Source organism: Ovis canadensis, chromosome 19 (genome assembly GCF_042477335.2).
Source record: "Ovis canadensis isolate MfBH-ARS-UI-01 breed Bighorn chromosome 19, ARS-UI_OviCan_v2, whole genome shotgun sequence".
NCBI classification, from domain to species: Eukaryota; Metazoa; Chordata; class Mammalia; order Artiodactyla; family Bovidae; genus Ovis; species Ovis canadensis.
The window spans coordinates 27,243,463-27,271,011 of record NC_091263.1 but is presented as its reverse complement, the minus strand read 5'-3'; the positions used below and the strand labels follow the sequence as shown (position 1 = coordinate 27,271,011).

General features: G+C 42.6%; 1 protein-coding gene across 2 annotated transcripts; it reads right to left on the bottom strand.

Moving 5' to 3' along the window:
* Positions 1-1,799: 1,799 nt before the first annotated feature.
* On the bottom strand, positions 1,800-27,428 carry LOC138424194 (caspase-14-like). 2 transcript variants are annotated; one of them, XM_069560691.1, is made up of 7 exons: positions 24,696-27,428; positions 23,209-23,261; positions 21,572-21,724; positions 15,486-15,711; positions 14,877-14,993; positions 7,494-7,603; positions 1,800-3,808 (listed from the first exon to the last, which is right to left on the bottom strand). In XM_069560691.1, exons 1-7 carry the CDS (start codon positions 25,042-25,044, stop codon positions 3,707-3,709), a joined length of 1,110 nt encoding a protein of 369 aa, XP_069416792.1. In that variant the 5' UTR covers positions 25,045-27,428; the 3' UTR covers positions 1,800-3,706. The 2 variants fall into 2 exon arrangements, with proteins under 2 accessions (XP_069416792.1, XP_069416793.1); XM_069560692.1 differs by having other exon boundaries at positions 21,572-21,721; positions 24,696-26,675.
* Positions 27,429-27,549: the final 121 nt, after the last annotated feature.

Sequence of the window (27,549 nt, the reverse complement as noted above, 5' to 3'; positions counted from 1 at the left end):
ATTTAAACTGCATTTTTCTTTCGTGGGAAAGCACTGAACAAACCTCTGTTGGATGAACAAAAACTGGAGAAGTTACTTTGCGGTTTTTGGAGGATAAATTAGCAGTGTCTAATTCAGATTTTTAAAGAGTTCTGTTAATGGGAAGTTTCCCGTTTAAAAAATAAAATGAAGACTACACGGATGGAACGCATGAGAATTTTTTTCGTAGAAAAAAAAATTGTGATAGCAATTATTAATATATTTTCCCCCCAATACCATGCAGCCATTAGAAAGAATTAAAATACATTCTATGGTTCAAAAAGGAGTTACAGAATGAGGGCGATCATTTTGAAAATTTGAAGCCCTAGGTATTAAACGACTGTAAAGAAATAACCAGTAGCTAGATTGTTAATTATACAGTAGGTTTGAAGTCTGGTTGCACTTGGAATCGCTTGGAGAGGTTTTAAACATATGCCCAACGCTAAACAGAAAGAATTTAGATAATTTTAACGTGCACCCAGGGTGGGAACTACGGATATACAGGTAGAGTAGTGGGTAGGTTCTTGGCCTCTTGAGTATTTTTTGAAATTTTCTTTGAGAAACAGAGGTTTTTAAATTGATATAAAACAAACGCAGCATTTAAATGAAGAGCTGGCATACAAGCAAAGGAATAAACTTAATTGTGGCTTTAAGCATCCTTAGAAACTGGTGCTTGTATCTGTAGACAAAAAGGGGGGAAACTTGAAAGGCTGGCTTTTAGGGACAGTTTTCAGTCACTGCAGGACTTTCCTGGAGGGTCTTCTGGGACACTCCCAGACGATCTCAGCTCCCTCCCCAGTGCACCATAGAATCTCCAAAATACTTCCATTCTAACAACTGGAAAATTGTGCTGTAATTAGGTTTTGTTTCTCCACAAAATACTTTTTTTTCCCACAAAACAACTCTGTCCTTGAGAAGTGGTCTAAGATAAGTGAGTTATCTTCAAAGGTGAAAACGAACTATAGTGATAGTAAGCCAGAGTGAGGAGCCCTCAGCCTAGGGTGCACTTGTCAAACTGTGGTAACTCCCCAGCCAAGTGTCCTCCTTTCCACCTCAGCCTCCTGGTCCTCTGCTCAAGTTTCTCCACTATTTTTTATTCATACACATTTAAAATAAAAATCTCAGCCTTTTTTTTTTTTTGGCAAACTTTGGTTCCTTGGGTCTGTATTTAAAAAATAATAAAAACTGGGCTTCAGGTTTTTTTTCAAATATAAAATTGTGCCAGTGACTATTTGGTGGGGGGGCAGGGGGATGGTTATATTTCACATGACATTGGATGGCTAGAAGATTCTGTACTGATTTGAAGCTGAGAGAATTATGGGGTAGTTAGCTGGCCCCAGGCATCAAGTTCATCTTAGGCCACTTACCTTTGTAACCAGAATTCCTCCTTTCCTGTTTGTCTGGTACCTAGCTGTCCTACGGTTCTCTCCATGACCCTAACTTGCCTGTAGTGGTCTGAGCAGGGTTCCAAAATAACTTTTCCCTCTGTTGTCCCAAAGCCCTCATTCCATCAATTCAGTGGTAATGGAATGGTCCCTTCCACCCATCAAAAACATTCTGTCTTGAAACTTTTCTGTCATTTGGCATTTCATCTCTTATATTATTCACGCATTGAAATCCCAGCTTCACTACATGCTAACTGTGATTCTGAACAACCTAACCTCTCCCAGAAAATAACAGCTGTGGATATTTCAGCTGATGCTGCCTCCCTGAAACAAGGCTCTGTGCCTAGAAGTCCTCCAAAACCCAAGTGAATAGAGAAGGCTCACCAGATGGTCATGTTTTATGAACCGGAGACATTTTAATGCTCTATACAAAACCAAAGCTACATATCAAGTATCAGAATGCAAATGCTTAAAAATTAAATCACATATGTTTACACTTTAGAAATCACATTACCTAAAATGGACACAATGATCTCTGAAATGGAGATAGGCCTGGAGATTCCAGATTGCTTCCGTTCATTTGGCTCTCAATCTTCAGAGGATTCTCACTAACCACCTGCATCCTCACATAGGCCCAGCGGTCTTATGCAACTGCCAGCTTGAACCCTTACGTTCGGCAACAGTCCCACCTGCAGAGTGTTCAGACGCAAGTTCACGAAGCAGTCCAAGTTCACTGAAGACCAGGGACCTGAGTTCTCAGGGTCTGCTGAGCCAAACCTCCTTTCATACAGACGAGGAAACCGAGGTCCAGAAGCAGTCCACAGTTACAACAAAAGTTTGCATACAAAAATTCATGCTCAGTCCACAGTTTGTTACTCTAAAAACATTAGTATACATACAGTTTTCTTTACTGTGGGATGGGACCCAAGTTGCTTCTGAAGAATACACAGTAGAAGGGACGCGCACAGAAAGGAAGGGCATTTCAGACCAAAAGGAGGGACTGAACTCCAATACGATGGCATACCCAGGAGAGTTCATCCACATCCACTAATTCACAAGCCCAATTCTGTGAGACAGGATTATTAAGGGAGGGTGAATTACCAGGGCAGACAGGCAGGACATGAGTAGTGAAGATTGAGCCTGACAGAGAAAGACGTGCAATATTCTCCCAGGGGACTTAGGGGGTATATCCTGCAGGCAGTGGGGAGTCAAAGGATTATGAACAATGGGATGGGTTGTATGAAAGGATTTCAGGGAAACTCAGGTTAACTTCCAACTTGGTGAGTAAAAGCAGCCATGAGACATGCATGTGTGTGGGGATGAATGGCAGGTGGCTAGATAGGCAAGAGGCCAGGTCTGCGGAATGGGTAAAATAATTAAAACACAGGGGTCAGTCACTCACTAAAACGTTCACTGCATGGCCTCTCTGTGTCCTAAGACACGGACGGAAGCTAGGATACAGCCATGAATGAGACACGCAGCCTCTGCCTCTTGGAGCTCATGACTAAACTGGAGAGAGAGAGAGAAAGGAGGCACTAGAGAGTCATTTCAATGCTACAGAAGAGAAGCAGAGAGTCTCTGAGCACTTAGAAGAGGCTGACCTAGCATGGGAGCTACGGAAAGCTTCCCTGTGTAAGTGATGCTTGAACCAAATTCTAAAGGATGGCAAGGACTTACCTATGTGGGGTGGAATAGAGGGTTCCAAGTGAAGAAAACAGCAGCTCAAAGGTATAAGGAGCAAGGAGGAAGGCGGGAAGCAGGAGCACAGTAAACACACGAGGGCATCAGGGCCCAGAGTGACCCAGGTTAAGACCCGAGAATGGCTTGCGGATTCCAAGAGATCAGACTGGCTACAGACAACAGTCTGGGGAAATAAGAGGACAAGACCACAAGGACAAGACCCAGCAATTCTTGACTAAACCAAGAAAATAAGCCGTAACACCAGCACCAAACTGAGGGTGCCGAGGGTGGGGTAATCACCAAGAGAAACGCGGGATAAAAACAGCACACAAATGGAGTTGGATGCCCATGTTTTGATAACAGTTCAGGAAAGTGTTTGTTTTTTTTTTTTTTTTTTTTCAGAAAACAGCGATCTTATAAAAAAGAAAAGAAGACTCACAAGTATCAAGTAAGCAGACTTAAATCTTAGAAAAATTATATACATATATATACAAAACAAACCGAAGAAACATGAGTGCCAAGAATAATGCAAAATGGTAACCATTAGTACAATGCTACAAACGCTCAGGGCTCTTTAGAAACTGTGTTGCAAAGCAGTCCTTGTGTTTTGAATCATCCTTGTGTCAAAAGTATACAAATTTTGTTAAAGTCGACTCCATTACCAGCGATATTTTTACTGGTTTGTTATACAGACTAAAGTCACGGTGCACCACTCTGTTATTCACCTGTAAGATAAAAGAACAAACCGTCCAAATGAACTGTAAACCCCTCAAAAGGCTCTTAGTAAACCCCACAGAAGGTGAAGGCAGAATTCTCTGACTGCACCAGGAAAAGCAAAGGTCACCCACATCCCACCGAAGGCGGCACTGTGGCTGGAAAGTGAAGTGTGCGCAGCGTGCTAAGTTGCTTCAGTCGTGTGCCACGCTTTGCAGCTCCATGGACTGCAGCCCGCCAGGCTCCTCTGTCCATGGGATTCTCCAGGCAAGAATACCGGAATGGGTTGCCAAGCCCTTCTCCAGGGGATCTTCCCGACCCAAGGTTTGAACCCTTGCCTCTCACGTCCTCTGTGTTGGCAGCTGGGTTCTTTACCACTAGCGCCACCTAGGAAGCCCAAGTGTGCACAGCCCTGGGTTCCAGTCTCAGCTTGCCCCTGGTAACATTGTGCAAGACAGTAACCTTCTCTGAGCCTTGGTAACTTACGGCACACTGAAAGGATTGGGTTATGTGATGTCCAAAGTATTCAGTAACTGTGAATTCCAGGGCTGGCTGTAGGCTCACCTATCATCTGCTGCCTCGTGAAGCTGTAAGGGCCTTTAATGCAATGTCACTTCACTTTCGTTTTTGGACTTTCTTGCCAGTGTCTGCTCAGCAAGGACTTTAAAAATGAAAAGTGTTCATACCATATGACCCAGCAATTCCACTTCTGGGTATATATCTGATAAAAGCAAAAACACTAATTTGAAAAGATATATGCACCCCAATGTTCATAGCAACATTATTTACAATTGCCAAGGTATGGAAGCAACCTAAATGTCTATCATCAGATGAATGGATAAAGAAGACGAGGTGTGTACACACGCACGCAGATGCATACACACACACAGAGACAGAAATACTACTCAGCCATTAAAAAGGGAAACTTTGCCTTTTGCAGCAACATGAATAAACTTGGAGGGTATTATGCTAAGTGAAATAAATCAGACAAAAAAAGATAAATACTGTATATCACCACTTTGAAGTGAAATCTAAAAAGTACAACAAACTGGTGAATTAAAAAAAAAAAAAAAGAAAGAGGGAATTCCCTGGCAGTCCAGAGGGTAAGACTCCGTGCTTTCACTACAGAGGACATGGGTTCAATCCCTAGTTGGGGAACTAAGAGCCTGCATGCCGAGTGGCTGGAAGCAGACTCACAGCTGTAGAGAATCAACTAGTGGTTACCAGTGGGGACAGGAAAGTGGGGAGGGGCAAGATAGGGCTGGGGCAAAAAAGAGTTCTGGAATTGAAGATGTGTATGAAATGAAAAGTTATGGAAATGAAGACGTGTGTAAAACATTTGAAAATTGTAAAGCACTATAGAATTTAAAGAATCTTTCATTCAATTAAACAAGTCAGCTTTCAATTAAAAAATGAATGCTGTTCAAAAAAGACTTAATGAACACCATTTGGCAAAACAATTTTTCAGTTAGCCTAACTAAAATGGATTTCTACTTAGGCTAAATCTGTCTTTATTATTATATTCTTGAGATGCTGACAAGAAACTATTTTCTTAAAGAGAGAAATGGAATAATATAAGAGATTTGGGAATATGGTTGGAATGACTGTCAAAATCATATTTCTTCCCTTTAATGTTCCAAATAGGAAAAGGAGTGCGTCAAGGCTGTATATTGTCACCCTGCTTATTTAATTTATATGCAGAGTACATCATGAGAAACGCTGGACTGGAAGAAACACAAGCTGGAATCAAGATTGCCGGGAGAAATCTCAGTAACCTCAGATATGCAGATGACACCACCCTTATGGCAGAAAGTGAAGAGGAGCTAAAAATTCTCTTGATGAAAGTGAAAGAGGAGAGTGAAAAAGTTGGCTTAAAGCTCAACATTCAGAAAACAAAGATCATGGCATCCAGTCCCATCACTTCATGGGAAATAGATGGGGAAACAGTAGAAACAGTGTCAGACTTTATTTTGGGGGGCTCCAAAATCACTGCAGATGGTGACTGCAGCCATGAAATTAAAAGACGCTTACTCCTTGGAAGAAAATACCAACCTAGATAGTATATTCAAAAGCAGAGACATTACTTTGCCAACAAAGGTCCGTCTAGTCAAGGCTATGGTTTTTCCTGTGGTCATGTATGGATGTGAGAGTTGGACTGTGAAGAAGGCTGAGCGCCGAAGAATTGATGCTTTTGAACTGTGGTGTTGGAGAAGACTCTTGAGAGTCCCTTGGACTGCAAGGAGATCCAACCAGTCCATTCTGAAGGAGACCAGCCCTGGGATTTCTTTGGAAGGAATGATGCTAAAGCTGAAGCTCCAGTACTTCGGACACCTCATGCGAAGAGTTGACTCATTGGAAAAGACTCTGATGCTGGGAGGGATTGGGGGCAGGAGGAGAAGGGGACAACAGAGGATGAGATGGATGGATGGCATCACAGACTCGATGGACGTGAGTCTGAGTGAACTCCAGGAGATGGTGATGGACAGGGAGGCCTGGTGTGCTGCGATTCATGGGGTCGCAAAGAGTCGGACATGACTGAGCGACTGAACTAAACTGAACTGAACATTCCCCCCTCACCGAAAGCTTACCTCAAAATGAGGTGAAAAAGAATTCTGAAAGCTCTTAAGCATCATATGTAAAGCATTAACATTATATTTTTTTAAAGAAATAAAAATTGTTACCATACCTTGGGAGGTAAGAAGTAAGTTTGTTCATTTAGTAACTAAGTTGTGTCTGACTCTTTGCAACCCTGCGGACCATAGCCCTCCAGGCTTCTCTGTCCCTGGAATTTCCCAGACAAGAATACTGGAGTGGGTTGCCATTTCCTTCTCCAGGGGATCTTCCTGACCCAGGGATCGAACCTTCCTCTCCTGCATCTCCTGCATTGGCAGGTGGATTCTTTACCACCTGGGAAGCTCCTAAGGAGTAATACTGCGTGACTGTGATTAAGGCATGAGCTCTAAAAGCACTTTGTCTGGACTAGGAAGCCGAGGCCGCCACTTTCCTAGCTCTGCATTTGTAACAGGGGATGGGAATCAAAGCACCTGCCAGAGGGTTGTTGACAAACTTAATGTACTAATATTTGTCAATTGCAAGGAACAGTAACTGGCAGGGTGAGCTGTTTAGGAGGTGCTAGTACTGCTGTTACTGCGCTCATTTACAACCTTTTCCAGTTAGCTCTCTTCAGAGATAAAACTCCCAGATTAAGAAGAAAATAACTCTTTAATCCTGATATGGTAAACCACTATCATCAGGCCCTCCTCCAAACTACAGTGTGTACATAAATCTGCTATAATTCCTGGCCCCGCATTCATTCATTGACCATTCAGTATTGGCTACACGCTGGGCAGACAAATGTAAGATAGTGTTGGTCCTCAAAGAAGCCCTCTGGTTCTCCCCTCCTCCTGGGGGAGATAAACCAGGCTGGCAGGACCACAGTGCGGGCAGAACTTCCAAGCTCGCTGATAGCCAACTCACTCGTGTTCTACTGAATGAAGTGTCACTGTCCCTTCTCCACTGGCGCCTGGCTCAGCCATGACTTTCGCCACAGCCCTCTCACCCGCCCACTGTTTACAGGCCACTTCTGAACCTCCCTCATGCTTTCATGGCTGAAGGCAATCTTCTCACGAAGATGTTCTCATCAAGCGCATTCGCTTTAGAGTGGATGGAGCACGTGTTCACTTGGGATTTACTTACTATGGTAAAGAAGTCAGCGAGGTGCCACTTATTCCCATACTGCTTAAAGACTTCGGTCATCTCCTTGATCATCACAGAGCCGGTGCGGGGATCCCGTAAAGCGACATGATCTATCAAGGGAAAAAAAAAAACAACACTTTATCCATTTCCCCCCTCTACCTGCAGCAAACTTGTTCTTTACTCCATAGTTAAAACCTAGAAAATGGCTTTGAACTGATAATACAGAAATACCGGCATTACGGAAAAGAATCTAAAAAAGAAAATATGTGCGTGCTTAGTCGCTCCGTTGTGCCCGATTCTTTATGACCCCATGGACTGTAGATCGCCAGGCTCTTCTGTCCACGGGGATTTTCCAGGCCAGAACACTGGAGTGGGTTGCCATGCCCTCCTCCAGGGGTTCTTCCCAACCCAGGGATCGAACCCAGGTCTCCCTCATTGCAGGTGGATCCTTCCCCATATGAGCCACCAAGGAAGCCTCCAAAAAGAATATATACGAACCACTTTGCTGTACACCTGAGGCTAACACTACACTGTAAATCGAATATACTTCAATAAAAACTTTAAAAAAGAAACACTGCATTAAGATGGAGAATCCCCACGGACAGAGGAGTCTGATGGGCTCAAGTCTATGGGGTCGCAAAGAGCTGGACACACCTGAGCAACTAAGCAGAGACAGAAGACGTGTGTGACCAAATGCACACAACCTCTCAAGAGGAAACTTTTAAATATGCATTTTTTATCTAGCTCCAAAGTTTTCAAATATACACAAAAAACCAAAGTTGAATGACCCCCCTTGAATAATCATCCCTCAGATTCTAGAGTTATCAGTTTTCGTCATATTTGCTTTATTTACCCCCTTTCTGGGCTTCCCGGTGGCGCTGGTGGTAAAGAACGCCTGCCAATGCAAGAGACATAGAGATGCAGGCTCAGTGCCTGGGTTGGGAAGATCCCCTGGAGGGGGGTGTGGCAACCCACTTCAGTGTTCTTGCCTGGAGAATCCCACAGACAGAGGAACCTGGGGGGCTACAGCCCATGCGTCAAAGAGAGCTGGACACAACCGAGTGACTTAGCACGCACGCACACATCCCCTTTCCACTTTTTCATTGCTGACTTTTGCTCTAGCATTTTAAGCTAACCCTAAATATAGCCATATGGAATTTATTTGGGGGTATTCAAGGGTTTGACTACTGAAATTATGCTTATTATTAGATTGAAAAACACAAAATATGTCTGTATAGTGTGGAAGGAATGTGAAAATGGCACTCTGTCATAGTAAACCTGGGTTGGAACACAAAAAAACACAGGACATGTTTGCAACTTCAGGGTATGCAAAGGTTTCTTACAACACAAAAGGCATAAACCATAAAAGAAAAAAGTTGATAAACTGGACTAAAAACATAAAATGCTTGCTTTGCAGCAGGCGAGGATTCTACTACTGAACCACCACTGAATGCTTACAAAACTTTTGCTTTTAAGAAAATGAAAAGCCAGTCACAGAGTGGGAGAAAATATTTGTTTCTTGTATCAGAGAAAGGACTAGTATTCAGAATATACGTAACTTAATAAGAAAACAAACAACCCAGGGCAATACTGGGCAACAGGAGATACGTGAATGGCCAACAGGCACGTGAACAGGTGGTCAAAAAAGGGCCCATACAAATAGAAAGAACAATATTTTTATTTATTTAGTTAGTTTTGATCATACCACTGGGCTTGTGGGATCTTAGTCCCCAAACCAGGGACTGAACCTGTGCCCTCAGCAGTGAGAGCACGGAGTCCTAACCACTGGACCACCAGGGAGGTCCTTCATTCTTAAATAACCACAGTTGCTACCGGGTTGTGTGTCCCTGTTGGGCACTGCATGACTCCTCCCCTTAGGACACCATAATGGTGCTTGCTCTTTAGCTCAGCAACCCTTCAAAACTAGGTACCCCTAAAATATGATATCAAAAAAAAACAGAGCACCATCTAATTTTTGGAATCGTAACTTATCTGAGCTGGTGGTTCACAGAGTTAAGTATAGCTGTGAGACTTCACTGTGGCCCCCTGATTTAGAGACTACAACACTAGGGTGTGTGCCCAGAATTGAAACTGCTGGTTATAAATATATTCTTAATTTTCTTGGTATCACACATTAATCTCCAAAGAGGCAATATAACTTGCTCTCATCAATGGTATATGGACGTACTCGTTGCCTCACAACCCCAGACATATTTGGTACCGCCTCCTTCCATCGGGTAAAAATGGGTGACCCAAGGCAACTCCTTGGTGGTCCAGTGATAAGGACTCTGAGCTTCCACTGCAGGGGGCACGAGTTTGATTCCTGATCAGGGAACTAAGATCCCACATGCCGCACACCATGGCCAAAATAAAAAGATAAGAAATGGGATCATGAAATTTTAAAAAAAAAGGGGTGACCCAAAAGATTCATCTTACTACATATTCCAAGTTTTTCCACTTTGAGCACTTGGAAAGTATGTTAGTCACTCAGTTGTGTCCGACTCTTTGTGACCCCATGGACTGTAAATGGCCAGGCTCCTTTGTCCATGGAATTCTCCAGGCAAGAATACTGAAGTGGGTAACCATTCCCTTTTCCAGGGGATCTTCCCAACCCATGGATTGAACCGGGGACTTTCGCATTGCAGGCAGATTCTTTACCATCGGAGCCACCAGGGAAGCCTTTGGGTACTTTAAATATTCCTCCAGTTATAAAACTTAATTCTTGATTAAAGCAAAAAAGCTAAATGCTATTCTGGGCTAACAGAAACGAATGGAAATCCCCAAGGCAAACCATTTCTCCAAACGAAGAAACTGAAACTTGAACTAGGAGGAGAAAGTGAACAGGAACACCAGAGTCGTGCTGTGCCTAAGGAGAAGTGTCAAACCTGAAAGATGTGCCTGGGGCAGAGGGAGATAAATTTAAGATTCTCACAGAGGCCCACATGGGTGATGATGCTCTCTAAAGGCAACTATGCCAGATTTATGTCTCTGGGAGTAAGAGATTAAGATTCAACAAATGAGCTAGGAGTTCACACACACAAAGAAACAAACCCCCAAGAGTGACAGGCAACAGAAACCACCGTAAGAGAGATTCCCAAAGACTTTAGATATTGGAAGTATAAGATACAAAATATGAAACAACTGCACGAAATGCTTAAAGAAATGAATGAATCACAAGGAGGATCAGCAAAGACACTGTTACGTGATCAGCCAGATTTGGGTGTAAAGTGATTTTACCACCTATAAACCTCCCTTAAATGAGTTTCTAAAGAACATACTTCATGAAGAAAGAATATGGTCTGAGATCCAGGAGAGACTAGAGAACAAAGGAAGTGGTAAACACAGCAGTAAATAAGCAAACATATAGTGGAGAAAGAAATGGCAACCCACTCCACTGTTCTTGCCTGGAGAATCCCAGGGATGGCAGAGCCTGGTGGGCTGCCGTCTATGGGGTCGCAGAGTCAGACACGACTGAAGCGACTTAGCAGCAGCACAGTGCTTGTCACCCTAGTACCTGCCAACCTATCTGATGAAAATGTGTTGGGTTAATGTCTTCATTTAGAAGAAAATTAGGATAAAAGGAATATAAGAATACATAAGTAATTTCATATAAATAAAGATACAAACATGAAAGAATTAGCATTCTAAGGTTGTTCTGTGTATCATCAGGAAGTAAGAATAAGCTTTTTATAAACTTTAGGTTAAGTGCACACATATAACATTTCAAGGGGAGCCTTGAGAAAAAGAGATGTGAAATTCATACCTTCCAAGTCAGTAGAGAGATAAAATGTAATAGTAACAAATCAAACTCATAATCAGTCAAAAACAAGAGCAATAAAATTACCATGCTACTGTATATACCAACTACACTTCAATTTTTTAAAAGAAAAGCAATAAAGGAGGGGGAATAAAGCAAATAAATAGCACCAGGTATAATGGTAAAAGTGTAAATGTATCAATAGTGACAATCAAGATAACTCGTCTTAACTCACCAGGAAAAAGTGATATCAGATTGGATTAAAAAACAAAATCCAGCTATATTCTCTTTAAAAGACCACCTAAAACATAAAGACCTAAACAGGTTAATAGAAAAGGTCTGAAGGAGATATACCAGGCAAATATAGAACCAGAATAATATATTCTACAGTACCTATATTAATATCGGAGAAAAACTAATACCAAAAAAAAGCATTATTGGGGGTAGAAGGTTCACTAAACAAAGATTATAATATCTATGTCACCACAAAGTATAACAATTCTAAATTTTTTTTTTTTTTAATTTATGTTAGATGTGGTGGGTCTTTGTTGCTATGTGTGGCTTCTCTTACTGCTGAGCACGGGCTCGGTTCTTGCGGCGCTCAGGCTTAGCTGGTCTGCAGCATGTGGAATCATCCCGGAGCAGGAATCGAACCCACGTCCCCTGTGTTGGCAGGCAGACTCTTAACCACTGCGCCACCAGGGAAGTCCAGTATAACAATTCTAAAATCTTATCCCTCGACTAAAGTTGCCTCAAGACAAAACAGAAATAGAGAACGGAACTACAGAAGAGATTGACATATCCACCATGATAACACGACACGCTAACACAGTATCTCAGTGGTTGCTAGGTCATTGCTCGCTACTAGGTGTCCTTATCTTAGAAGACACGCTTTCTCAAGAATCTGCATAGCTCACGCTCTCACGGCCTTCAGCTCTACGCAATAATCAGCTTCTCAACGGGAACATCTCTACACATCACTCTCTGAAAAACTACAACCTCCATCCTGCCCCTCAATACTCCCTCTCCTTGCTCCTGCATTATTTTTCTTCACAGCGCTTATCACCATCTAACATATTCTGTTTCCGGCATTTATTTCACTGAAGGGTAAACATCATTCAGAAAAGTGTGTGAAGCATACTGGAGTGGGTTGCCATTTCCTTCTGCAGGGGATCTTCCCTGCCCAGGAATTGAGCCTGGTCTCCTGTGCTGCAGGCAGATTCTTTACTGACTGAGCTACAAGGGAAGCCCTCTGGGTACATAATAACTCAATGAATTTTCATCAGATGAACGCAGTCCTAGACGTGGCCCCCTCATCAAGAAACACGACGATACCGGCACTTCACAAGTACCCTTTTGCTGCTGTGGCCATAACACTCCACACACCACACCCTGACGATGAGTAGCACCCTGACTTCCACCTCCCACCATTGACTAGTTTCGCCTGCTTTTGCACTTCATAGAAGTGGAATCATAAAGCAACCCAGTGCCCACTTTCTGTACGTGTTTATTTTCTGTCTCCCTCCCCAGAATGTAAGCTCCCTGGAGGCAGAGATTTTTTGTAAGCTCCCTGGAGGCAGATTCTTTTGTTTGATACCAAATCTCTAGTCTTCAACATAAATAGCCAGCACACAGTCACAAAATTCATTCATTCAACAAAATTGGAGGCCAAGTTACATTGTCTTGACCCTTAACTGTTCCATAAAAATTCTGTGATTAGTTTGTCAAATTCCATGAAAAAACACTTTAGAATTCAATTTACAAACTAATTTGGGGGGAAAAAAAAACAGTCATTTCCATTGTACTACAATTTTCAACCATGAGCATGGTACGTCCCACCACTGATTCAGGTCTTCCTTTATGTCTTTCTAGAATGTTCTCTCATTTTCCCTAATGAAGTCTTGCTCGTCTCTTGTTAGGCATTCCTAGACATCATTCACTAAAGCAAGACAAAGTCATATGGTATCTTTTTTCTTTTCTCTTTTATGTCCTACGTGATTATTGTTACTGTATTCAAAACTATTGATTTCTAGAATACTGATCCTTCTGTTTCTGTTCTTAATGCCTTAGCTAGGACTACCCAATGCCATGTTAAAGAGCAGGAGTGAGAATGGGTTACAGCTATTTGGGTCACACCTGCTTGCCTTACACATAACTTTAAAATTTTCAGCTTCATGAAAGTATAATTGACCACTTATATCATTCATACCTATTTTAAGCAAATGGTTTAGTAAGCTTTGACATGTGTATACTTAAAACCAACATAATGAATCCAGTCCTCCCCCTCCAACGCTCTCACGGCCCTGGTAGTCCTTCTCTACCTCTTCATCCCCATCTGCAAGTAGTACTGGTTTGCTGTCTGATAGACTAGTTTGTACGTTGGGGAATTTTATATTCATGGAACCACAGAGCTACCTGCTTTATTCTGCCCGGCTTCCTTCAGGCATCAGGAAAACTTTGACCTTCATCTACGCTCTAGCATGTGTTAGGAACTCACTGCTTTTATTGCTGAGTAGTACTTCACGTATGATTTACCACGATTTGTTTATTCTTTCACCTGCTGGTCCTTTGGATTGGTTCCAGTCTGACTATTTCAAATAAAGCTGCTGTGACATTCACGCGCAAGTATCTATCAGGACATATGCTTTCATCTCTCTTGGGTGAATAAAGTTACATCTAACTTTAATGGGGACATTTTCATTTTACATTTCTGTCCTTATTTTCCTTTGCTTCCATTGCTTCACTAACATTTTATCTTGAATTATACATATATATATATGTACATCTGTATATGTTATATGTTTTATATACACACACACACGCGTATATACATACATAAGCTATTTTAATCCTTTTTTAATAAAGTCAGTAGAAAAACAGCTAAATATATGCCCTTGACTTCTATCTTCTCTACATTTTCCTATTTCCCTTCCATGACTAAATAAAGTCCACTCCTTCAGCACACAACACTCTTTTGGATTTTTATTAGTATTAATAATAAAGATAATAATGTAATCAACATCATATTAGTAGTAAGATTAATTTTAACTTATTATGTCAGTTATTACAATAAGCACAACACCTGCATTCATAATTTAATTTATAAACATCCCAATGACATAAGTAAACTTTATCATTCTTATTTTGCATAAAGAAACTGACATATCTAGAGGCTAGAAAATATAAAGGTCTCAAAGACAGCAGAGTTGGCTTTGGGTCAAGATTTTTCTCACATGAAAGCCAATGATCTTATTTCATATGTGATACTCTGCTAAGAGGATGGTGTCTTCCTGGAAGAGATAAACAGTCAGATGCAAACCTGTCATCTCTGAAAGTGGAATAGTTTCTGAAGGGAGATGGATGGGATAATGAAAATTTCTCCCATGCACATCGATCTATAAAGCACAGATAATTTTTTTAAGAAAGATTTCTGGGAATGCCCTGGTGGTCCAGTGGTTAAGACTGCATTTCCACTGCCAAGAGCCCAGGTTCAGTCCAGGGTCAAGGAACTAACATCCCACAAGCTTTACAGAGAGGCAAAAAAAAAAAAAAAAAAAGGATTTTCAAAAATCAGTAGGAATAACCTAAACCCTCTGGATGAATGTGTATCTTCAAGCCTATCTTACCTGCTTGGGTGGGATATATGATGAAATAGTCACTGAATGTAGGCAGCCTCTTCTTCTCTGATCCATCATCTAAGTCCATGGGTTCATCATCTGTTTCAACACCACTGTCTCTTCTCTCTGTTTTTTGAGGAATGAAAATACAAACTACAATAATATACCATTGACATGAATAACCTTTAATAAAAGTCACAAGAAGCTTGTATCTCCACAAGAGAAATAGTTAAAACCAAAGTTACATAAATCAAAAATTACTCCCACAAGCCATCTAGAATCACATGAATGATGGGACATCCCCCAGAAAATTGTCCACCTCTCCCCCAGAATTTAAGGTTCTCAGATCCACCTTATGATTTTAATGACTTAGACCTTCTTCAGCCTAAATTAACCATCCTAACCCAGGTAAGCTGTCACTCCATCCCTTTCTCCCAGCTCAAAGTTCCTAGTATGCTATATAACGTAAGATACATCAGCTAAGGGTCTGATGTATCTTCAGTTATATAATTTGATATAATTATTAAAAAATAATTTTTTTAAACTCACTTTTCTTTCCTCAATCATCAACATGAGAATTTCCTGGAAAGAGAATGATACAAAGACATCTCCACTTACCTCCTCTGCAGGCCTGGATTATAAAGATTTTTGGTTTCTCTTGAAGTGCTGGACAATTTTTATTGTTAAACATTTCAAAAATATCTTCCAGGCTGACTTTTTCACCATCTTTCATTTTGATAAAACCTTCTTCTCCATGGGACATAAGAGTAACGAGGCAACATCCAATGTTATCTTTAATTTCATTTAGCTCATCACGAAAAGATGTTATTTTTTCAAGTAAGTCCTGTAAAATAGGATAACATATTAAAAAAGAACTGGACGTAGAAAAAAACAGAAATCCAAGAAATGGCTTCTTTACAAGGTGAATAAATGAGATGACAAATGTGAAAATACCTACATCTCTCGAAGTGTCAATATGGCTTATCACTTCCCTTTTGGTTGCTTTCAGACTTCGTATGATTTATTCTTTTACCAATGGTGGTTCTTGTTTGACAAAATTATGGCACTTCTGATTCTCTACCATAAAATATAACAAAACTATACTTCCCCAAAGAACTAATGTATTTAAATGCCACATTATTAACTTATTTTATTTATTTATTTTTAAATTAATTTATTTATTTTAATTGGAGGCTAGTTACTTTACAGTATTGTAGTGGTTTTTGCCATACACTGACATGAATCAGCCATGGGTGTACATGTGTTTAACTTATTTTAATATAAAAACTATTTTATAAAATTAATACCCTCAGTAAGCTAGAAATGGCAAGGAATGGAGAGTCTACCCAATCATATCCACTTGCCAGAATCTATCAAGAGGCATCAGCAGAATCAATTCCCCTATAAAGACAAGCAAGACAGGAATGGCTGCTCTTACCATGTAGTACCAAAGATCCTGACCATTTCAATACAGTACAGCAAAAATTAAATGAACTACAGATACTGCAAACAAAGCCTCATTACTTACAGAAAATATGACCTGCCAGAAATATATTCAATAAAAACCTACTAAAAGTAGAGATCTGCAAGTTGATCAGATACAAACTTAATTTACAAAGATCTGCTGCTGCTGCTAGGTCGCTTCAGTCATGTCCAACTCTGTGCAGCCCCCCACAGACATTCCCTAATTACCCAGGAATAAAACATTTAAACTGGATAATGGAAAAGGGATCCTTTGAAGGTCATAACAAAAGGGGAACATTACCTAGGGATAAACCTAACAAGAAATGAACATTATCTAAGTGAAGAAAATTATTTAAAAAATCTTCAGTGAAGAGGCAACATAAACTCTGACAGCCTGAAGTTCCTGATCGAGATGACTCAATGCTATTAATTTGTCAATTAACTCCAAATTAATCTCTAGTCAATGTCATATGAGTTAAAACCTCAAAGGATTTCTGTGAAACTAGATGGTTCTCAAGGTCACAGAAAATAGATGCTCAGGAATAGCAAGGTACTCAAGAATAGCAAAGCACATTCAGAAGTAAAAAACAAAGGCAAACAAATAAAAACAAAAAAAAACAATGAACGGGAGATAGATCATCTCAGCTGTCCAAATGCACTATAAAATCATGAACAAAATACAGATATACCAGTGTTAAATATAAACAAATATATGAATAGATATTTTAGAATTCAGAAATCAATCCAAATACACATACAGGGATTTAATATATGACAAGAATGGAATTTCACATATGTGGGGAAAGGATGTACCACCAACAAATGAGAACTGGCTTGGAAATAACGTTAGGCCTCCCACCTCACTGTTTCCGTGAACAGAAGGCTAACCTTAACTATAAAGATATTATAGATGAGGTGTATGAAACTGGAGCCTATTATACAGAGTGAAGTAAGCCAGAAAGAAAAACACCAATACAGTATACTAACACATATATATGGAATTTAGAAAGATGGTAACGATAACCCTGTATGCGAGACACCAAAAGAGACACAGATGTATAGAACAGTCTTTTGGACTCTGTAGGAGAGGGAGAGGGTGGGATGATTTGGGAGAATGGCATTGAAACATGTATACTATCATGTAAGAAACGAATTGCCAGTCCAGGTTCGATGCAGGATACAGGATGCTTGGGGCTGGTGCACTGGGATGACCCAGAGGGATGGTACGGGGTGGGAGGAGGGAGGGGGTTCAGGATGGGGAACACATGTACACCCGTGGCGGATTCATGTTGATGTATGGCAAAACCAATACGATATTGTAAAGTAATTAGCCTACAATTAAAATAAATTTTAAAAAAAAAGAAAAATAATTGAAAAAAATTTTAACTGGGGGGCTTCCCTCTTGGCTCAGTGGTAAAGAATCCGTCTGCCAATGCAAGGGATCAGGGTCTGACACCTGATCCGGGAACCCACATGCCAAGGAGCAACTACGTCCATCTGCCACAACTACTGAGCCTGTGCTCCAGAGCCCGGGAGCCCAGCCCCCGAAACCCGCACGCCCCAGAGCCTGTGTTCTGCAACAGGAGGAGCCACAGCAGTGAGAAGACCAAGCCCTGCAACTGAAAGTAGCCCCGCTCACTGCAGCTCGAGAGAGCCCGCACAGCAACGAAGACCCAGGGCAGCCAAAATAAACAATACATTTTACGCTGGGAAATCATGGGGCTTAATCAAGACAGAAAAACCAAGAAGCTGACAAACAGAAAGACTGACAAGTTTACAGCAAAAACTTCCAAGTGACTTGAGACAACAAAAAGTCAAAAGGCAAGTAACAAGGCAGGAGAAAAATATGTGCAGTCTGTTCTGTCTAAAATTCAGGGAAAAGAACTACAGAATAAGAAAAGAAAATCCGGTAAGAAAAAAGGGCAAAGGATATAAACAGGTAATTTGCAGAAGGGAAAATAATGACCAAAAGATGTTCAACCATGCTACGACAGTCAAGAAAATGAAGAAGTGAAATAATTTTACCAGGAAGATTGCTAATTATTTACAAATAAATGTTGACAGGATGTAGAGAAAGAAGTCACTTCTGGACCTTTGGGAGAATAAACCAGAAAAACATTGGCAATTATCTGTCACTTAAAAGGAAAAGATGGATTTAAAAAAAAAAATCACATAACACAGAAGAAATTCTGGTAACATGGAAAACATGAAGGAGTTTGCTTTTAACTTTGAAACAAAATCTAAATTTATCGAGTACTTATTATAGGCCAGCTATTATCCTGAGAACTTTTACAAAGAGCAGCTCATTTCATCCTCACCCCAGCCCTACATAATAAATTACTATAACCTCCCCATTTTAGAGAGAAGAAAGCCGTCCATTAATTTAAGGCAGAATTTCTAGACAATTACCCCACTACTGACATTTTGTGTCAGGTAACTCCTTGCCTTGGGGGCTGTCCTGTGCATCGTCATATGTTCAGCCACACCTTGGTTCTACCTTGGCATCTACACTAATGCCAAGAGCACCCTCCAATGATGAAAAACAAAAATGTCTCTGTGCACTGGCAGGAGTGCACGCCGAGTCATGTCCGACTCTTTGTGACCCCATGGACTGCGGTCCGCCAAGCTCCTCTGTCAATGGAACTCTCCAGGCAAGAATACCGGAGTGGGTTGCCATTTCCTTTTCCAGGGGATCTTCACGACCCAGGGATCGAACCCACGTCTCTTGTGTCTCCTGCATTGGCAGGTGAGTTCTTTATTGCTATGCTACCTGGGAAGCCCCAAAATGTCTCCAGACAGTGTCAGAAGTAGCCCCCACGGGGGATTAGACTAACAACTGGTAAGAGACAGGACTCACCTCTGTTGGCGTGTGCTGTTTTCCTAGCCCTCCTGCCATGCTGTTCCTTCATATTCACTACCAATGACTCCTGGGGTCTATGAAGGACTCTCCTCTGTTATTAATCCAAAACATGGGCAGGGCTAGACCTGGACTCAGCTGCGGTCAGAGAGGTCACAATGAAGCTCCCACCCATCCACCGCCCCTCTTCCCCTTCATCTTCTTCACTGTCATCTAGTTAAATCACAATGCAGTTTTGCCCAGGGCTCTAAGTAATCCCTCTCCATACCTGCTCAATGCAGACTTCCAAAGAAATGCAAGGAGAGATAAGAAAGCCTTCCTCAGTGATCAATACAGAGAAACAGAGGAAAACAACAGAATGGGAAAGACTAAAGATCTCTTCAAGAAAATTAGAGACACTAAGGGAATATTTCATGCAAAGATGGGCACAATAAAGGACAGAAACGGTATGGACCTAAAAGAAGCAGAAGATATTAAGAGGAGGTGGCAAGAATACACAGAAGAACTGTACAAAAAAGATCTTCATGACCCAGTTAATCACAATGGTGTGATCACTCAACTAGAGCCAGACCTCCTGGAATGTGAAGTCAAGTGGGCCTTAAGAAGCATTACTACGAAAAAAGCTAGTAGAGGTGATGGAATTCCAGTTGAGCTATTCCAAATCCTAAAAGATGATGCTGTGAAAGTGCTGCACTCAATATGTGAGCAAATTGGAAAACTCAGCAGTGGCCACAGGATTGGAAAAGGTCAGTTTTCATTCTAATCCCAAAGAAAGTCAATGCCAAAAAATGTTCAAAATACTGCACAACTGCACTCATCTCACAGGCTAGCAAAGTAATGCTCAAAATCCTCCAAGCCAGGCTTCAACAGTATGTGAACTGAAAACTTCCAGATGTTCAAGCTGGTTTTAGAAAAGGCAGAGGAACCAGATATCAAATTGCCAACATCTGTTGGATCATCAAAAAAGCAAGAGAGTTCCAGAAAAACATCTGCTTTATTGACTATGCCAAAGCCTTTGACTGTGTGGATCACAACAAACTGTGGAAAAATTCTTAAAGAGATGAGACTACCAGACCACCTTACATGCCTCCTGAGAAATCTATATGCAGGTCAAGAAGCAACAGTTTGAACCACACATGGAATAGCAGACTGGTTCCAAATTGGGAAAGGAGTACATCAAAGCTGTATATTGTCATCCTGCTTATTTAATTTATATGCAGAGTACATCATGTGAAATGCCAGGCTAGATGAAGCACAAGCTGGAATCAAGATTAACAGGAGAAATATCAATAACCTCAGATATGCAGATGACACCACCTTATGGTAGAAAGTGAAGAAAAACTAAACAGCCTCTTGATGAAAGTGAAAAAGGAGAATGAAAAAGCTGGCTTAAAACTCAACATTCAAAAAATGGAGATCATGGCATCCGGTCCCATCAGTTTATGGCAAATAGGTGGGGAAACAATGGAAACAGTGACAGACTTTATTTTCTTGGACTCCAAAATCACTGTGGATGGTGACTACAGCCATGAAATTAAAAGACACTTGATCCTTGGAAGAAAAGTTATGACCAACCTAGACAGCATATTAAAAAGCACAGACATTTACTTTGCCAACAAAAGTCCATCTAGTCAAAGCTGTTTTTTCCAGTAGCCATGTACGGATGTGAGAGTTGGACTATAAAGAAAGCTGAGCGGGGAAGAATTGATGCTTTTGAACTGTGGTGTTGGAGAAGACTCTTGTGAGTCCCTCGGATGGCACGGAGATCAAACCAGTCAATCCTAAAGGAAATCAATCTTGAATATTCGTTGGAAGGAATGATGCTGAAGCTGAAATTCCAATACTTTGGGCACCTGATGCGAAGAGCCAACTCATTGGAAAAGACCCTGATGCTGGGAAAGATTGAAGGCAGGAGGAGAAGGGGGCAACAGAGGGTGAGATGGTTGGATGGCATCACCAACTCAATGGACATGAGTTTGAGCAAGCTCCGGGAGTTGGTGATGGACAGGGAAGCCTAGCGTGCTGCAGTCCATGGGGTCGCAAAGAGTGGGACACGACTGAGCGACTGAACTGAACATGACAAAAGCTCCTATATCCATCAGGGAAGCTCGGTTAGAATTTCATGAGGACATTCAGGTCCATCGCTCAGCGCGCCCTGGTTCCCAGGTAATAAAACTCAATTTTTTTAAAGAAGAAAGGAAGATTATAATATCCAAGCTACAAGTTTTCCTTTTTTTTTTTTTGGCCATGTCACAGGACATGTGGGATTTTAGTTACCTGACCAGGGATCGAACCCGAGCCCCCTGCAGCGGAAGCACAGAGTCTTAACCACTGGACCACCAGGAAAGTCCCAAGCTACAAATTTTCACTTTTAACTTGGTACCATTTTGTCAGGATCGATGCACAATGTCTCTTCGAACTTGCACTCGTTAAGCCAATTCTTCATCAGTAGGACATCCTGGTGAGCTCCTGGCCTGTTCTTCTTCACACACATGAGGAAGGCCTTCCGCTTGCCACTTAGGTCATAACGGTACTGCTTGCAAGGAAAGCCAAGAAACAATGTTAAAACCAAACTGAATCCAAATGTGCCTTAATATGTGAAATGAGTTTAACACTGACTTCCTCTCTCGTCATGACTTCCTTTATAATTCTTTCAAATACCTTTGTCAAACTTGGACCAACAGGCCAATCTCATCTCTAAATTCCTATACATAGCCATAACTACCCGTTGAAGGAAAGTGGGAAATGGTAAATGACATAACTACACGGTGTAAGGAAAATGCAGTTATGGAAATCCAGAAGGTGGGATATTCTAAAGGACAAATAACCTGGCTTCGTCAACAAACAAGAGAAGAGGTTAAAAGGAAAGGTATCATAAATTAAGAGTGTTAAAAGACAGACTTTCAAATGTATTTGTGTTTGAATCGGAGCCTAGCTCAAACAATCCAACTGTACAAGGCACAGGAAGCAGCCAAGGACATCTGTAGGCTAACTGCATCTCTACCAAGACTAAGGAATGTGTTTCTAGGCTTGCTAAATACATACTCAAGTACTGTATGTATAAAAGTGATAACATATCCGGGTGTGGGAGAGGGTTGCTTTAAAATAACAGCGTTGAGGGAGCAAATGAAACAAGATTGGCTACATTGCTAATTGTTGAAGTAGGGCTCTAGGTAGGTGGGGCTGGAGTTTGGGGATTCATGTTTTTCTTCGACTTTAGCGTATGTTTTAAATGCTCCCTGGTGGCTCAGAGGTTAAAGCATCTGCCTGGAATGCTGGAGACCAGGGTTCGATCCCTGGGTTGGGAAGATCCCCTGGAGAAGGAAATGGCAACCCACTCCAGTACTCTTGCCTGGAGAATCCCATGGTGGGAGGAGCCTGGTAGGCTACAGTCCATGGGGTCGCAAAGAGTTGGACATGACTAAGCGACTTCACTTTCACTTAGCTTATGTTTTAAATGTTCATAATAAAACAAACAGAGAAGAGTCAGAAGCCAGCAATTTATGTAGTTGCGCAAGGCCATACAACCTGCGGTGCCCTGATTTGTAAAATGGAGATACTAACCATACTTACCTAATTTGGTTAATGCATGCAAAATGGTTTTAACTGGCTAATATTTTGCTTTTTCTATTTATAACAGAAAGCAGAAAGATGTGACCACTTGAGACAACCACAAAGATGTTCATTTTCAGCCCAACAGAAGCAGCACAAAAACCATTCAAATGCTGTCTAAATACTATCTGAACTGACTAAAGTGTGTGCGTGTGCTAAGCTGAGCTCAGTCATGTCCAACTCTCTGCAAGCCCATGAACTGTAGCCTGTCAGACTCCGCTGTCCATGGGGATTCTCCAGGCCAGAATACTGGAGCGGGTTGCCATTTTGTACTCCAGGTGATCTTCCCCACTCGAGGATCTAACCCACGTCTCTTGCATATTCTGCACTGCAGACGGATTCTTTACCACTGAGCCGGCAGGGAAGCCGACTAACGTGCAGTGTTAGAATAAAAGTCCAGATACTTACCAATTCACCATCCACACAGTCATAGCTTCTCTTTAGACTCTTTCGTGGAATCACTGAATGAATTTTTGTGAAAAGACAAAACAGAAAAGAGCATTTTTTTTTTCACTTTTCTCTTTAATTATGATCTGTAGTGGTTCCTGTTAACAGAAAGCAACTCCCAAGAAAACCAGTTGCCTCTTTCGTTTTGGGGCCCAGCAGGTTTCAATCTCGTTTCAGATACAGGTTTCCAGGATCATGAAAACCCTCTCCCAAACTCATGAGAATGGAAACTTAACAGAACTCCTCTAGGCCTCAGTCAGATTCAGGGGCTGGGAGAGGCAGGCCAGAGATGGAAAGGATAAGGACCAATGAACATTACTGCACATGAACCTCCAGAAAAGGAGACCAAGACTTTGATAAAGAGACAAATGAAGTTAAAGACCCTATTTGATGTTTTAATTAAACAAATTTAGCATTCAAGTATTTTGGGGGCATCTACAGTGTGTAGTCATGATACTGCGTGGTTGGTTCTGAAAAACCAAAAAAACCAAAAAACCCACTTTACCAAGTGCAAGAGATTCAGTCTAAAGCATGATAACTATGCATGGAGAGACAGTGTAAGTGCTGTGCAGATGCAATCAAGGGAGAATCAAAGGCTTCCCCGGGCCAGTATCTACCCACAGGCCATGTTTTGTGGTGGTTTACCGGGGTCACCCATTACAAACTCAAATGTCAGCAAAGGAACATACCTGGAAACTTAATCAGATCATAAGCCCAGCCATAGTATATTTTGGTGTCTACTTCAACACGTCCAAGCTAAGTGCTGCTTTCTCTTTCTCCTTCTCTTTCTCACTCTCTCTCTCTATCTCTCTACATAGGCATATACAAACTGCCTCATATATTATACACACATACATTTATTAAATTTAGCAGGGGAAACGCTAACCTCCCCTAGCTTGTTACCTTTCTTGCTCCTAAACCACATTTTCCCAGATTTATGGCAAATGTTCTAACGGTGTATTCCAACACTGAGTTTCTCATTGAATCATCTAAAAACCTTCTCCATCATAACCACCCGGAGGTAACTGTTCAAAATGCACCTCAGTCTTGCTGAGTCAATCTGGATACCTCAGGCCGTCCCAGAATAAACCCTGATGGCTGCTTTGGACTGGTCACTTGGATTCCGTGCCTGGGAACGATCTCTCTTCTTCCCGCTGACTCCCGGGCTCCCAGCCTCCGCCGCGGGTTCTCTCCGTTCCTCGAGGCCCTCGTCCTTCTTGCTCTGCCTCCCCCAACGCCCCTCACTGATACTCGGTCCCCCGCCGCTCACCTGGGCTCCAGGGCCAAAGCCGGCCCTCACCTAGGGCCCTCCGCTCGCCAGTCTCCCCCTCCCTAGGTCAGTACCCACCCCACCCCCGCCCCTGCCCCAGTCCGGGAATCCCCGGGCGGCGGGGGCCAAACCCCGCGGTCCCGAGCACCCCCTCCTCCGGGAATCCCCGCGCACTCACCAGGGCAGTCGGTGGGGGCGCTCTGCCAGCGCGGCAGCAGGTCTGCGCGGGGTAGCAGCCGCAGCACCTGGACAAGGACGCCGTTGGCGACGGCCGGCGGGTAGTAGTGCTTGGCAAGAAGCTTGGCCAGCCCCGACGGGGTTTTGCCCTCCAGCTCCAGCTTCAGCTGGCTCACGCGCGGCTCCACTTTCTTAAGGTGGTCGCGGAAGCTGCGCAGCTCCTGCGAGGAAAGCAAGTCCAGGGTCTCCAGCAAGCGGCTCTGCAGCTCCTCTGTGGCCGGCGAGATCTTCGGAGGCGCCGGCTGACCGTCTGACCTCGAGAGCCGGCCGCTTCCCAGGCTCCCCTCCATTGTCCCCCAGCGATGCTGAAGCGCCCGGGCAGAAGAGACCTATCTGAACCCTGCGCGCCACACACGCCTCCCGCTTCTCCTCTTTGTTTTGAAAACTGGAGGCGTTTCAGCTCGCCCAGCGCGGCCTGGAAGCTCCCGCCTTCTCCGCTTCGGCCCGGGCCCCGCCCCCGATCCAGGGCCACGCCCCGCTATCCTGAGCCACGCTCCGCCCACAGGAGCTCGTCTACGGTTTAACCCCTAGAGCCTGGGATGGGAAAGCTGAGTGGTGCCCGCCCCGCAAGGCTTCTACATGGTTCTCTGCCTTGGCAGCACGTTAGAATCGTTAGGGGGACTTTTGACACTACTCATGCCCAGGCCACAACATAACCTGATTACACTAGACCTTCTGGGTGGCCGACCCAGGTACTAGTGGTTTTTAAAGCTTCCCAGGTGATTCCAACCTGCAGCCAAGTTTGAGAACCACCCATCTTAGAGCGTCTATCAGCTACCTAAGCCAGTCCCCAAGGAGCAGGGGAAAACTTGGAAACTGAAAAAACACCTACAGATTATGGGATCGAGCCAGCTTTTTCAGAGGACTTGGTGACAAAAACTAGTTTTTTAGAGGACCTGGTGACAAAAACTAGTAATTTGAATGCAATAAATAAGATGTCGGAAATGCACTGTTCAGCCTGAGGGGTGTGAAAGGAGCACTGCCTTGGGGAGCACTTACCGCCCTCTTCCTGCTGTTCCTCTGTTCCCTGACTTGATGGGGTTCTCAGGAAGTGATGACTCATTTAAACCATGGTCTGCCCCCAAATTACTTACCCTTTCAAACAGTTGGTGAAAGAATCTCAGGACTTATCTGAATCGTGACTCAATTAAACCAACTGTAAACAATCATTTTGGAGCCCATCAGAGAAACTGTGAATACGGGCTGGGTACCGAATGATAAGCAAAAAAAAAAACCTGTTAACTGTTTTTCTGGTGGGGTAATAACATGGTACTTACTGAAGAAAAATGTCCTTGATTTTTAGAGATGCATATTGAAATGTGGAAGGGTAAAACGGTATGATGTCTGGGATCTGCTTTTAAAAGCTTCATTGCACAATAAAGGAAGTAGTGGGGAGAGAGGAGAGACAAGCAGCAGTGAGTAAACTCTGATGACTGTTCCATTTCAATGATGTTGAGTGAGGGGCAGTGTACTATTTACTTTTTTGACTGATTGAGCTATTTCATAATATACTCTTGGAAACAGTATAACACAGCTTGAAAGCTTGGCTTCAGTCCTTTTTGCCTCCTGCCTTACTAGGCCTTATCTCTAGCTGCCAGATGACTGTTTATTCCCACAAAGCCCCGCCCCAAAATAATTTGCTTAAACTCTGGGCAGTTAACAATTTTTTAATTAAAAAAAAAAAAAGGAGAGGGGGTGGGCACTGGGCAATGCTTCCAAAGTCAGCTGAAGCTCCCTACCCACTTCCTGCCTGAATGTCAATACTTGTGGGAGACAGTGGGAGTGGAAAAAATTCTTGGAGCCTGGGATATGCAGACCCCAGGCCAGGAGCCTTCACTCTTAGAGTCAGATTTCGTAAAGGTGAATTTCAGTTTTACCCCACTTTTAGAGAAAATGAGATGATTTCTCCAAATTTTAAGATGATATGCCCCCAAAAGAAAAAATGAGGAGTGGGGAATGGGACTCTGGTAGCTGAAATTCATCAGTGTGTGTAAGATGAGCAAATTTGTACTGGATGAAGCCTGCACCTCTGGGCCTCATCTCTGCTCCTTCCCTCCCGAGTCCCTGGCAGGGCCCTCACTGGCTCCAGGCTCCCAGAGCCCAAGGTGCGGGTGGTCACAGAAGACTGAAGAGGCCAAGAACCCTGAGCATCTTGCCTCAGAGGCTGTCAGTCCTCAGGCAGCAGACGCCCCATCCATCATCTGGGTTAAGCTGCCCGCCCTGCATTCCTGCCCCAAGTCCACCGCTGCCAGCTGCAAGTGCTTCCCGCTTGCCCCAGCACACAGCCTCACACACAGCAGCCAAGCACTAGTGGCTTAGGTTCCACGAGACTAGGATCCCACTTTTCCTCTCTTGTACTCCTCCACATAGTATAACTGTACACAGGGCATTCTAACCTTAAAATATAAAGTATAATCTTAAACTCGGAAATCCAGACAGAAAGATACATGGGGGAGAAAGCACTGTGAAGACAGACAGAGACTGGAGTGATGAAAGCCAAGAACTGCCAGTAACCACCAGAAACCATAAGAGTAATACCACCAGTAACACCACTCCGAGGCATGTACACGAGGGAAATGAAAATATATATCCACATAAATGATTCATACAGGAATGTTCATAGTAGCGTTATTCCTAAGTGCCAAAAAGTGTTCACAATTCACATTCATCAACTGATGAGTGGATAAATAAAATAGGCACACAATATTTGGCCATAAAAAAGAATAAGGTATTGAAGATGCCACATCATAGATGAACTTCCAAAATGTTATGCTAAGTGAAAGCAGCCAGACACA

What these genes read in the sequence shown, in the direction of transcription:
- LOC138424194 (XM_069560691.1), bottom strand. Translation starts at nt 25,044, where the DNA reads ATGGAGGGGAGCCTGGGAAGCGGCCGGCTCTCGAGGTCAGACGGTCAG. An exon ending in GCATCGATCCTGACAAAATG is followed by an intron (nt 15,712 to 21,571) that starts GTACCAAGTTAA and finishes CCTATTTTACAG; the next exon opens with GACTTACTTGAAAAAATAAC. An exon ending in AATCCAGGCCTGCAGAGGAG is followed by an intron (nt 14,994 to 15,485) that starts GTAAGTGGAGAT and finishes CTCAAAAAACAG; the next exon opens with AGAGAAGAGACAGTGGTGTT.